Here is a 12,125-nt window from a genome sequence, read left to right on the forward strand (position 1 = left end):
AAAGAGAAAAGAAAAAAGCCCTCACATACCATGCCAACAGTTTTAGTTAATACTGAATTTTTACTGCATTTTATGATTTTTACGCAGATCAGCTGATGTTAGATATGCCAGAATCTGCAGCTATTTACAATATACAAATACTGTGCCAATTCCTATTCTACTTTCATTTCTGCATGCAGGACTATATGTCCTCTGTGTTTTAGGCTCTAAAGCTCCTATATTAATACTTACATTCCTTCCTTGTCACATCTATTTATGAAATTCGCCTGCTGTACTTGTTTGATACCCTCCCCTACTGTACATCCTCCTCCTGGCTTCTGCTTCAACACCTTTATTTCCAAATTTTATTTTCCTGCTTCTTTCTCTGTCTCTAACTCACTTTGTGGCTCATCAGTGACCAAAATCTCCCTGGGCTGGCGGATGAGTTTCCATCGCGGCACAGTTGGTGGTTTGTTTGGCACCTCTAGTGGGCATGCCCGGGTTCTGGTCAACAGGACGATGTGGCTATACAGTAAAGACAGACCATACTGACGCAGAGCCTCAGAAGAATCAGCCTGTGATGCAGCATATAGACATACACAGAAATAACTGTACATGCAACAGTCAACAGAAATTTGAAAATGCAGGAGATGCACATTGAGATTTAATTTTACCTGTAACCAACCCTACAGAGGACTCAATTCAAACTTTCAAAAGAGGATTCTGATCCAAGACTTCTTCATTTGTAAATCCACATTGCCTCTGAGTTTACAATTAAAATCTAACTGTCTACACTTCTCATGAATTCAAAGAGTCTAATTAGAGCAGGTGTGTGACAATCAAACGAGGAGTAGTAGTAAAAGACGTACCATTTGGCCAAACCCGAGAGAATTGCTGTGTGGGTGAAGAGGGTAGTAGCTGGCACATAATACTACCTCAGAAGTGCCTGAGAAACACAAAAAACAAAACCCTTGTTTAATCAGCAATAATTCATTAGTGCTCAAGTAAATCCAATTGGCATATGTAATCCACCACAGCTACAATACCATGTGTATTATATAGTGCACTATGTAGTGTGATTGATTTAGTAGTTACTAGTAGATGAGTAGATTTTAACAACTGACAATGAACAAAACAATTTGAAATAGGAAAACTGACTGTAGGGAAGACTAACAAAAAGAAAATGCTTTTAAGTAAGTCACTGGAAATATGAAAGCACTACGACCTATCACAGGTATAACACAGGCAAAAACACCATATCTAGGCCACCTATGGATGGCATTGTGTACCAAAGTGCATTGTAAAGCTTATTGTAGCGCATGCGCCAGAAGACATGGAAAATCAATTTCAAGAGCTGTGGTGAAGAGAGATGGGAGCGTTACCAGACTAACATAAAGACTGCACATTAAGAATTGAACAGAGAAGTGATTCTCAGAGACCATTGTGATTCATGCTTTTCAATGACAACAGAGTAAGGCTGTCTACTGTTTATCATGCCTCTGTATTTATGAGCACCTTGCAATAAATTTCATTATTTCATATTTGTGAAGTAGCACCAATTTGTGTATGCAAACCATTTAATTATGGTAACACCTAACACTTAAATAAGTGGAACGTGGGAAAGACCAAGAGACAGATTATTGTCAAAAGGAGCAGGTGGGGGAATAGGATAGAACTTTAGCTATACTACAATCACAGCAAAGTGTTATGTTGTGTCATGCCTTTAAATATATGTCAATATGGTGAATACAGCAGACTATGCAACAGACAGTTCCAAGGATGATTAGGATGATGGTGTTAATACAACATTTTTCAATATATTATTCTTCAAATGAATTGCACAACCTCCATAAAGACTTTAAAATGAAATAAGGACTTTATCCCTCTTCCTCAGTGGCCTTAAACACCTCTATTCCTCTTTTTTCTGAGAACATCTCTATCCACCCTTCATCAGATAGCCACACTTGACTTTGGAGGTGCTTCTGCCCTGCAGGAACACCAAATTATTCACCCTACCACTGCTCCCTCTGCTGGTTTATTTATAGACCACCATACACGCATTAACCCTTCCTGCAATTTATAATTCATGAACTTGGAAAAACAGGAAGTAATGCTTGAAACAAGAGGAAAGAGCCAACAATAGCTGACTGAAAATGACATAGAGGGATTGTGCAATATGGCATGGTTGTGACTTTATGTCTGGTGGCCTATCCAAAGTAAATCACCAGAGAAATACTATGAATGCAGCAACAGTATAAGGGTAATTACTTGAAAATTAAAATACAATCATTGATAAGTTTCTGTGGGAAAATTAAATATTCAGTGTCATGCTTTATACTAGTTGAATTATAGATGCAGATTTATATACACTGCATTCATACACACAGCATGTATAAATCTATTTCCTCCCTCTTTGTGTGTGTATATATATGATTTACATGATAAATTATTACATTACATTACACAATGAAAGCATCCTCTGCATAGAGAAGATGGCAATCAAATGGATGATTGATTTCACTGACTCATTCAAGTAAGCAGAGTGTGTAATTGAGATGTATGTAGATGCATGTGTATTGCTCTGGCAGCTGACTCTTAGCGTCATTCAGCCTGGAATCTCTCTTTGCAGTTTGAGGCTGTGTCTCTGACGAGCCCTCATCCGGGTATGTAAATATAGGAATGGCCTCTTGCAAAAAATTCCAAATTTTTTCCAGGGATGCAGATCTGTGAAGGTTAAGGAGAGGAAGAATGGTTACAGATTACAGTTAATCACATTATTTTTAGTTTGGAACCAATTGTAGAGATTGCCATTTCTATTTGAAAGACATCACTTGCATTAATTTAAAAGAATATTTCAGTTTTGTTTTTTTTAAACTTTGATCATGCTATTTAATCTGAAAGGATAACAGGTGTGAATGTCAAACGAAAATTCTCACACTTTGTGGCTGCAAAGTCAATTACTGCTAGCACTTTTCATTGGTTGACTGGTTAAAATGCAGCTTGAACCACAAACTTTCCTATTCATTTGAATGGGAAAGTGTGTCTGGCACAGACTGGCACTGTACAGTACAGCTCCATCAGTCATATGATCACAATATAGACCGTCCTCTGATATTTATGCAAAAGAGATACATACATTACCATTTAATATATGCTAGTACAACTAAAAAAAAAAAAAAAACACTGACGAGGTAAAAAATTTAAATGTTCAGTTTTGTTTTTTTTTTTTACCAAAATATTGCCAAAACATTGCTCTATTTTAGTTTAAAAAAAGTGTAGATGGTGTAAATACAAACTATATATGGGTGTGTTCATGGATATGGAAACAGAAGACTTCATACCCATGTGCCACAAATCAATCTGAAATGCAAACAGTCACGCTCAGTGCTTGTTCATGTTGATAAACTCTCCAGGCGACTCAGTAACAGAAGCTAACCTGCTGAGCCACAGAGAATAACATCCCCGCTCGACTCCAAAACACTGTTGCTCCATTAAAGTTCCATCACTGACAAGCTGAGATTCTCCACCGCATGCTGTCTCTCCTCCCCCTTTATTACATCTCCCCTTGTTCTCATTTTATCTCTCAGTCACTTTCTCCTCAAGTGTGATTTTTCATACTGCTATAGACAGATATACTTGTCAGTATGATGTTGCTATAGTACGCTTTACAAAATAGTAAACCTGAGGGGGAAAAATGCACACATACCATACTGTTTGAGTCAGCCATTAAAATAACCTGATAGAAAGTATTCTGGCTGATTCTTACTTTTTTGTAAAGGAGAATTAAAAGCTAGAGGACCAACCCTATCAACACACAATAAAACAGAACAGATGTGTATGTTTTTTGAAAATGCAACCAAAGGCAGGTGGGATGAGATGCAGAAATGAAGACACAAAAGTACAGGTGACCAGTGAGGATCTTACTTTAAAGGCCTGATTTCAGGCATCCAGCTGGTGAGGGTGTGAATAAAGGTTAACTCTCCAATTTCCCCAAAGACCTCTGGCACTACACTGAAAAACAAACATGAAAAAACAATGATAGAGGCATCGGCATCGCTCACATGGAACCTTTGTGGTCATAATTTCAAAACGGTAAACCAAAAATGCAGTATGCTTGGCACTTAGGTTTAACTCATGAGAGCACTGTCGCTAGGAAAGAAAACTAACTCAAGCTTCTCTCATAAATCATTCTTTCTGCATAAAATACCATTCCATTTAGGAACTACATTAGTAAGCATTATAAAATGTAAGACTGTATTCACGCTTTTTACAAATATTAGTGTACTAGAAACTCAAAAAAAAAAAAAAAAGTAATATTAAAATCAACTCTCACTGGTCATTTAATGCCCCATTACAAGTTTATGAGTCAACAAATCTCTGTGTTTTTTTATACTTTCTGTGTTACTAAGCTTTACAAGTATGAATTAATGTGGAATTTTATACAGCTATTTAACTGCTTTTATGGATTGTGAATGTGCATGCATCAGACTCAATTCTCAGTTGAAAGAGCTACAGCTGTTCTAATTGGTCTTTCTGGGATCATGTGGCCAACCAGTCCCATCAATAGCCATGAGAAGCAAGGAAATGAAACCAAGACTCCTGATTTGTTATGGCACAGTCAATAACCATTCCAAAATGCTACTTCGCTCCAAAGTGAAAGAGTCATTAAATTCAGCATAGTGTATATGCACTTAGAGCATATCCATATCATGATTGCTATTTCACTCCTAAGACACTTAATCAATCACTGGCATGTTTGGGATTTTTCACTCTGGTCAGTTTCCAAATCTATCCTAAGGGAGCACATTATGGAGTCTGAGAATCTAGCTTACCACAAGAAATGGAAGTGTTTTAGATTGGCAATATTCCTTAAAAGCATTAGATGAGCTCCAAATCCAACAAGGATCGTCTACAATACATCTACGAAGGCAATGGGCGTGTAAAAGGAAAATCTGACCTCCTGAACCCGATCATACAGTTCCTAAGTTGGAATAGCACTGCAGTCTTAGTTGTGCCATCTGGGCTAATTTTGTCAGAAATTGACATGCACCTAAACACGGAAAAGTAATTTTCAGGCTATATTTGCAATGAGGTTAGCACTTATTACATCTAAGTGAGCAGCTGGGTCTTGTGGATAAGACTGAATAGAGAAGATTCGTAATGCAACATGCAGCTCTGTTCATCCCACTAATGTTAAAATGTATTGATTAGTTGAATTTAATTTAGCTCATTTCTCCCTCGTGTAACATGCTACATGTAACACAGAAGCTCAATTTGCAGAATTTATGTTGGACCATTGTCAAAGGAAATTGGATTGCATTTTTTTGCTCTCCAGTTTCACTCTGTCTAAATCATTAAACCTGTGGGAAAAAAAAGTGAGACTGTCTTTAGAGTCTTGATGACTCAAAGGTGTTTTGATGACTGTTAAAATATACAAAGGAGATATATAGAGAATAGCACACCAAGTTCAGCACATAGAACTCACGATGACTTATAAATGATTCACCTGGAGAGAAGCTCCTTTGTATCCTGTCCTGAATAAAACATTCATGTCTCAACCTTCTGTGAACACTGGAAAAGCCACCTTTACACACATCATGTCACCCCATCACAGACATGATGACTGTCTGTCTGTCTGTCACCAAATCCACCTGACTATTGAGGAAATATCAGCGTCAGCGTGTCTGTCATTTAGTTTGTCGAAATGACGTGTACTCGACAAGTATGTTCTGTGTAATGTATAATGGCCTGATCAAATTCTTGAAGCCTGGGTTCCACTTAAAATTAATAACTTCATATATTCAAGTGAGGAATTCAAAATTACATAATGGTACAACTTACATTACAACATACAACTTAGCAAAAGATGGATTGCTTTACAAGGTTAGTTCAAAAGCAGTGTGTATAATGTGTAAACTATTGTTACACCAGTGTTATTAGATCCAGGCTGCATAGGTGGTATATACTTGGAATAAGACTGAACTTATTTTAAACCTTCTTACTTAGAGACTAACAGTTTCAGAAATCCTTGGAGCAGTGCTGATATAGCTGAAAGGTTTTTTGTTGAAATGTACAGTAACTCACTTTATGTTGGCCACTTTCATGAGAGCTTTAGCCAACAACATTGGCCAGAGCTCAGACTGGCAGGTAGTGGTAGGGAGGAGAAGGTTATTTTCTTCATCAAATGGCATGTAGTCATCAACTGTTATCTTCCTCCAAGAACCCTGAAAGCAAAGATTTAAGACACAGTGATTGAAAATGTGCAAAGCAATAACTGTTTCTCAAATAGCAGCTTGAAGAAAATACTTAAATTAGTTTGATAACTCTAATCCAGATATAAGACAAGAATTGTCACAGAAGTCCTTAGAATGGAATTAGCTTACATTGCAGCAAGGTCTGACATCATATTTGTAATATTCTTAAAGTGATGCAATATAGCGTTTTGCTATATACATTCAGAGATTTATATCTGAGCTGCTATACAGTATTTAGTTTAGACAAAGCACTGAGTAGCACTGGCATCAGCTCGTGAGCTATCAACTGTTTTATCCATGATTCAACCATGATCTAGCTGGTCTCCAGCTGACTGGGGACATTGACTCATATCACAAGTATAGTAGTGTTCATTAAAATCTTTTCAAATTCAATTCTTACTGTTAGCCTGCTGATACTGTCATGCAAACATATTGACTCTGCTGGGATATTTACTCGTTTCTCTAAATCTGTCCTTCAGCAGAATCTCCATATTCAGATTTTTCATTTTTACTGGCATTAGCTACCTTATCCTTGCATCTTTTTGCTTAGTGTCACAGCTTGTTATATGCTGTCTGTCTACTGGTTGTCTGGGGGAGTTTCATACTACTTGTAAAGAAAAGCGGATAATTTGACTGACTGTTCACAGCTGTGCAGGTCCCTTATCTATGAGAGCAGTGTGCACAAACAATACAATGCCATATAAAGTACGAGTAAGCACGCTCCCTTTCTTTCTTCTTACACTATCTTGTCAAAATGTCGCCCCAAGGAGGAGCTTGATGTGTTCACAGATGGGGTAAAATATAGTGCGAAAAGGCAAGTTAGACAAGAAGAAAAAAGAAAAAACAAATCAAGAGATGGAGAGACAGACGGAGCTACAGGAGGGTAAGGGTAAAAAAAAAAAAAAGAAGAAATGGGCAGTAAAATTAGAATAGGATGGATATTCACAGCAGTATGGGGAAAAAATAAATTAGTTAGGAACAATAAAAGATCAGGAAAGACGGTGAGAAATGGTGTAGCCTATGAAACAAATAGGCAAGGATATGGAACAAGGGTTGGGGGCTGGGTGCTTAATGCCATCTCAACCACCATCTGTTCGTGTGCTCCGGTTGGCACAGAGATTGCTGCCTACAACCGTGTCATGCTTGTTTGTCAAGGAAAGAGTTGCAGTGTTACAGGACACCACCACTTTCAGCCATGTCTTTTTCACTCTCATTGACCCAAATTGTTGCTCAGGAAGGAATTCCCTCTCTAAAATGTCACAGTGATGTATTGTCCACTACCCAGAAATGTGGCAAAATTACAAACAATGAAACTCAGGAAAGCATTTCATGCTGTATCCTAATGCAATGCTGACCTTTATTTAGATGCAACCTGCGCAATTCTTGTGTTAAATTTATATGAATGATAATGCAGAATGTAAGGCCTCCAATTGTGTTGTCCTGCTCTCAGACTTAGTAGGCATCAATATCCAGCTTGAGCCTTGCTCTACAAGGAGCAGCTGACTGCTGTTAAGCTTTATCTATTCATCATGCAATGTATGAAGCCCAGGCACCTTGGGCACAGTTGTGAGACTGATTGATTTGAGCTCTGAGTGACTAAAGCTTTCTCACCCCCCCCAAATCTAAATTCCCTTGTCATCTGCTACAATTATGGGGTCTGTTCAACAATACAATGCAATTCCATTGTCACCAATTACCTAGTGTGTGTGCTCCTAAAAAGTCATGGGGACATAACTTAATCTATAAGGTTGTCAGAGTTTTTGCGTTTTCTTTCCTTGTGTTTTCATGCAGTTTAAAGATCAGACCAAAGAACATCTTGCTCTAAATTATAGTAAGTCTTCGGTCATTCCTCAGAATCAGATGACTACATGTCAATGGGCGTTTGCATCGGCGTGTCTGTGTATGGTTTACCATCCAGTAGAGCCTGACCAAGTATTTCCCATAGTTGTTGTACAGCGGCACGTGATTTTTCACCACTTTACATAGTGAGTAGATATGTTCCCAAGGTTTCCAACAATCCTGTTGTGTAGATGCACTGTTACACAGAGTCCACAAAATATAGATCTCAGTGATGATCCACCTCATTAGCTTGAAGACAGAGGAGAGAAGGGAAAAGTAATCACAGGTTTAATAACTACCAACCAATCTTTAAATCTATTGGCTGACTCATCACCTAAATTATATATTGCTCACTAAATCAATCAGGCATGGCATTATACCCCTATCTGATTAATTTCTGTCAGTCAAGCATCACTGTTTGACATCTGAATCAAATTGTCGCAGTGTCTATCAATAATGGCAAGCCACAAGTCAATGTGATCTTTATTAGAGGAGAAGAAAACTGTCAAAAACTAACCTCACTGTGAATAAGGTGATCATTAGAGGAGATTAGGTCAAACATCATTTGATTTTCAACAACAACAGGAGCCTGAAAGAAAGCATGTCCTTGTTTTCATTTTAGGCACAGATAGAGTCATTTAAGAAATATTCTCTTGTGACATCGGTACATCATAACAGCAGCAAAACTTTTCTATAATTGTTGTCTAATATTGTCTAATATTATTATCTAATATTGTTGTGACATGTCAAAAATTGACATAAATGAGACCTACTCAATGCTTCCCTGTTATTCTCAAAGCCTAAACTGGTCTAACCTCACTATTCTCCCTGACAGCAGGGGTGAATATATGACTACTAAGGTTAATGTACCCCACATTACCATACAATTAGTATTAATAGGTTAGGTAGGTTTGCTGTTGGTCATGGGAGATGTGTTCCTATCATCAGAAAAACTCTGGGTGAAAACTAAATTGTAGAGTAATTCCTTCCCTAACACCAAGTTTATGAATACTGGTAGAGACCGTTCCAGAGCAAACATTACAGAAGATCTGCTATCTGCATTTGCACGACTGATTGCTTTTGTGATTAGCTGCGGTGTTCTTCTTGTATAAAATTAATAAAAAAGCTTTTGAGTGAAAAGGCAATGTGTGATTGGCAAAGGACTAATTCAAAATGTAAGAAGCTTCCAGTAACTGCCAAATATGCACTGAGAGAGGGGATAGAGAAGAGTGGAGTGATGCTGTTAAAACTTCATTGGAGCTGACTATAACAGATTTCCTACATACATTTTCCACTTTCCTTGTTAAGATTGCAATAATTTCTACCATCAGCTTTTTAAATTAAAGTATAATTTTTTCCTGACCGTGATATTTAATCAAAAGCAAGACCATGGAATTAATAATTCTTTAGTCTACAAAATGGCAAATAAAATAAGGTAAATAGAGTATCACAAAAGACAATGGGAATGAAATATTGACTTAAATGTGGTTATTTGTGTTATCAATAATCTGGATCAGAAATTAAAAATTGTTTATCCATTCACAGTGGAAGATCCTACATTTACTCGATTTCAAATGAAGTGAAACCAGCAAATGTACTTTACATTCATTTAACCATTCATGACCAATATGAGACAGCATATCTATTTGTGCCAATTGATGTGAGAGCATTGTATTCATAGTGTTATCATTATCTTTCCTATGTTTTTGAACAGCATAGGATATACCAAGTGTGTCAGCTTGTACCATGGATCAATAGCGTCAAATTAGAATAAGCAGACATCTGGCATGTATTGTTCTATTAGAGACCACTCAATTTCACAGAAACATGATGGTTACCTTGTTGACAATAAACTCTGTGGGACGTTTCCAGGAATGCACTTTCAAGGATGGAGGCAGAAAGATTTTTCCCTCAGGATCCTCAAAAGATGACTAGAAACACAATTACATGGAGTGAAATGAACTAGATACAGTGGCACAGTGAACAGAGAAGCAATATGGTATCAAAATTATTATTGTGGAGTAGAGCTTACTAAAACTCTGTTTCAACGCAATGGAGTGCACACAATATGCTGCAGATGGCAAATTAATAGAAGTTTCCTGCTCCAGATTTACCGCACTAGGACTCTTGCTGGTCTTTCCATCTTCAGCTCCTTTGCTGGAGTCCCATTTCTCCTTGCTGACCTCAGCATTGCTCCACTCGGGCCATATGGGGAATCTGCACCTCGACGCACCTCCAAAACTCTCAGAGGAAGTGGCAGCTAAGGGCACAGATCTGAAATGATGAAACACAGAGCAGTTCCATAATTTTTTTTTTTTTCTTGGCTTCCCGTTTGTCAATATTTAGCAGAAAAATTAGCCAGCTCAGAAGCAAAGATTTAGTAATTGACTAAACTTCTTGTTTGCCCTCTCATAGTGTGTGAGCGTGGTATTAGCTTATCACAGACTGCTGGCTGCTATCTTTATGATGATCGCACGACCTGGGGATTAACACACATAATTTAGGAAATTATGTAAACGTCAAGAGACAGCCAGGCCTGTGACCGACAGCTGCTCTTCCTGGTAGCAAGCCAAGCGGGAGCCAATGCTAATGCTAACGCAGCGGCCATTAATCAACGCCAATTGGCAACATCAACACCGAACTCACTCTGCCTGTCGGTCGGACAGAGACACTTTGCTGGAGGAAGAGTCCTTCTTCTTTGGCCCTGTCTTTGACATTGCACTTGTTGTGAAACAGTGACTAAGAAGCGGGAGGTCAGGCAGGAAGGAGGTTTTGTTTGGAAAGAGGCTCCGCTCTTGAACGTTTACACGTTACTAAGCAACGGAGCATCGCCGTGGGCGGCGTCCGTTGCTTTTTACGTCACCGGTTACTATAGTGAGGGGTGGTCCTTCTTTTTTTTTTTAAGGTTGAGCTTCAAAAACCTTTAATTAATCACCCATTTAAAACTACCATTATTTTACACTTAATTATAATAATAAGTAGACAAGGCCACATCCTGAAGGTCATTCAGTCACCATGTGATGCAGTTTTGGCTCAGTTGACTAAGTTTTGCTGTAAAGATCACACACAGCAGCACTAACATGATGACTGTTAGGTGTGTGGAAAAGCACAAGCTGCATTATGTCTGATGACTATCACACACTGATTCCTCAGAGGAGTCACACGGCCTCATTCATTCATACAAACACACACACACAGCATGTTTTACTTTTCACACATAACAACTTCCACTACGGCATCAGGAGAAAGCAATATATTAATGTATGGTGTTTTCTTTTTGACTGATTAAAATGGACATTAAAATTTTCAAAGAAACAAAAAACCCTTTGACATTTCTTTGACCTCTGTTGGAGTAGGCATGGCGATAAAAATTGTTGCCATTTAACATTAAAGTCCCAAGAACCTGAAATTACCTGAGCCTTGTGCAATAAGTGTGTTTCTATGAAAACAGTCCCAGATAAACTGGCCTGGTTCAAAATGTCCACGTGCCAGTAAAAAAAAACCAATTAATTTTATAAATCTGCAACAGCCATAAAAGGCAAACAAAATATTTATCTTGTATTTAATCCAAATGTTTGTGCATATCTTAATGCATATCTAATTTACTCATTCACACTCAACATTTTTCATTTCTATTTCAGATGACTGAATGAAATGTGGGTTATTTGGAGCATGCTGAGGACATTAACATTCCTCCAGTGTTGCTGTTATGTGTACAAATGAGATACACACAATTAATCAATTACTTAAATAAATGCAATCAGACATTTTACTTACTAATTACCACTACACAACGCAAATTTGTTAAAATGTTTATTCTGTTTTGGTCTTGTAGATTTAAAGTATTTTCACATGTAAACTTCATCTCATCAGAATGTAAAAAAAAAAATCCTTCATATTTCATCTGAACACTTAACAGATTACCATCTCTATGTAGAAGAGTGTAGTCATTTTGATTTTGCTTACATCTCACCAGCTGTGCAATGCTTGACCCGACACATTTTGAAAAGACATACCATGAATCATAGTTACATTTTCATAATGGCTTAAAGA

General features: G+C 37.7%; 1 protein-coding gene across 1 annotated transcript in view; it reads right to left on the bottom strand.

Moving 5' to 3' along the window:
• The window catches only part of adgb (androglobin), a 31,340-nt gene extending 20,551 nt beyond the window's left edge, over positions 1-10,789 (bottom strand). Inside the window, exons 1-10 of the mRNA XM_029497090.1 lie at positions 10,719-10,789; positions 10,187-10,346; positions 9,911-10,003; positions 8,590-8,661; positions 8,145-8,321; positions 6,064-6,203; positions 3,904-3,990; positions 3,746-3,783; positions 849-925; positions 380-554 (exon numbers count right to left, since the gene is read on the bottom strand). Of these exons, the coding sequence (XP_029352950.1) occupies positions 380-554; positions 849-925; positions 3,746-3,783; positions 3,904-3,990; positions 6,064-6,203; positions 8,145-8,321; positions 8,590-8,661; positions 9,911-10,003; positions 10,187-10,346; positions 10,719-10,789 (1,090 nt within the window). The remainder of the gene's footprint in view (positions 1-379; positions 555-848; positions 926-3,745; positions 3,784-3,903; positions 3,991-6,063; positions 6,204-8,144; positions 8,322-8,589; positions 8,662-9,910; positions 10,004-10,186; positions 10,347-10,718) is intronic.
• Between the last annotated feature and the right edge of the window lie 1,336 nt (positions 10,790-12,125).

This window comes from Echeneis naucrates, chromosome 24, assembly GCF_900963305.1.
Source record: "Echeneis naucrates chromosome 24, fEcheNa1.1, whole genome shotgun sequence".
Lineage (NCBI taxonomy): Eukaryota > Metazoa > Chordata > Actinopteri > Carangiformes > Echeneidae > Echeneis > Echeneis naucrates.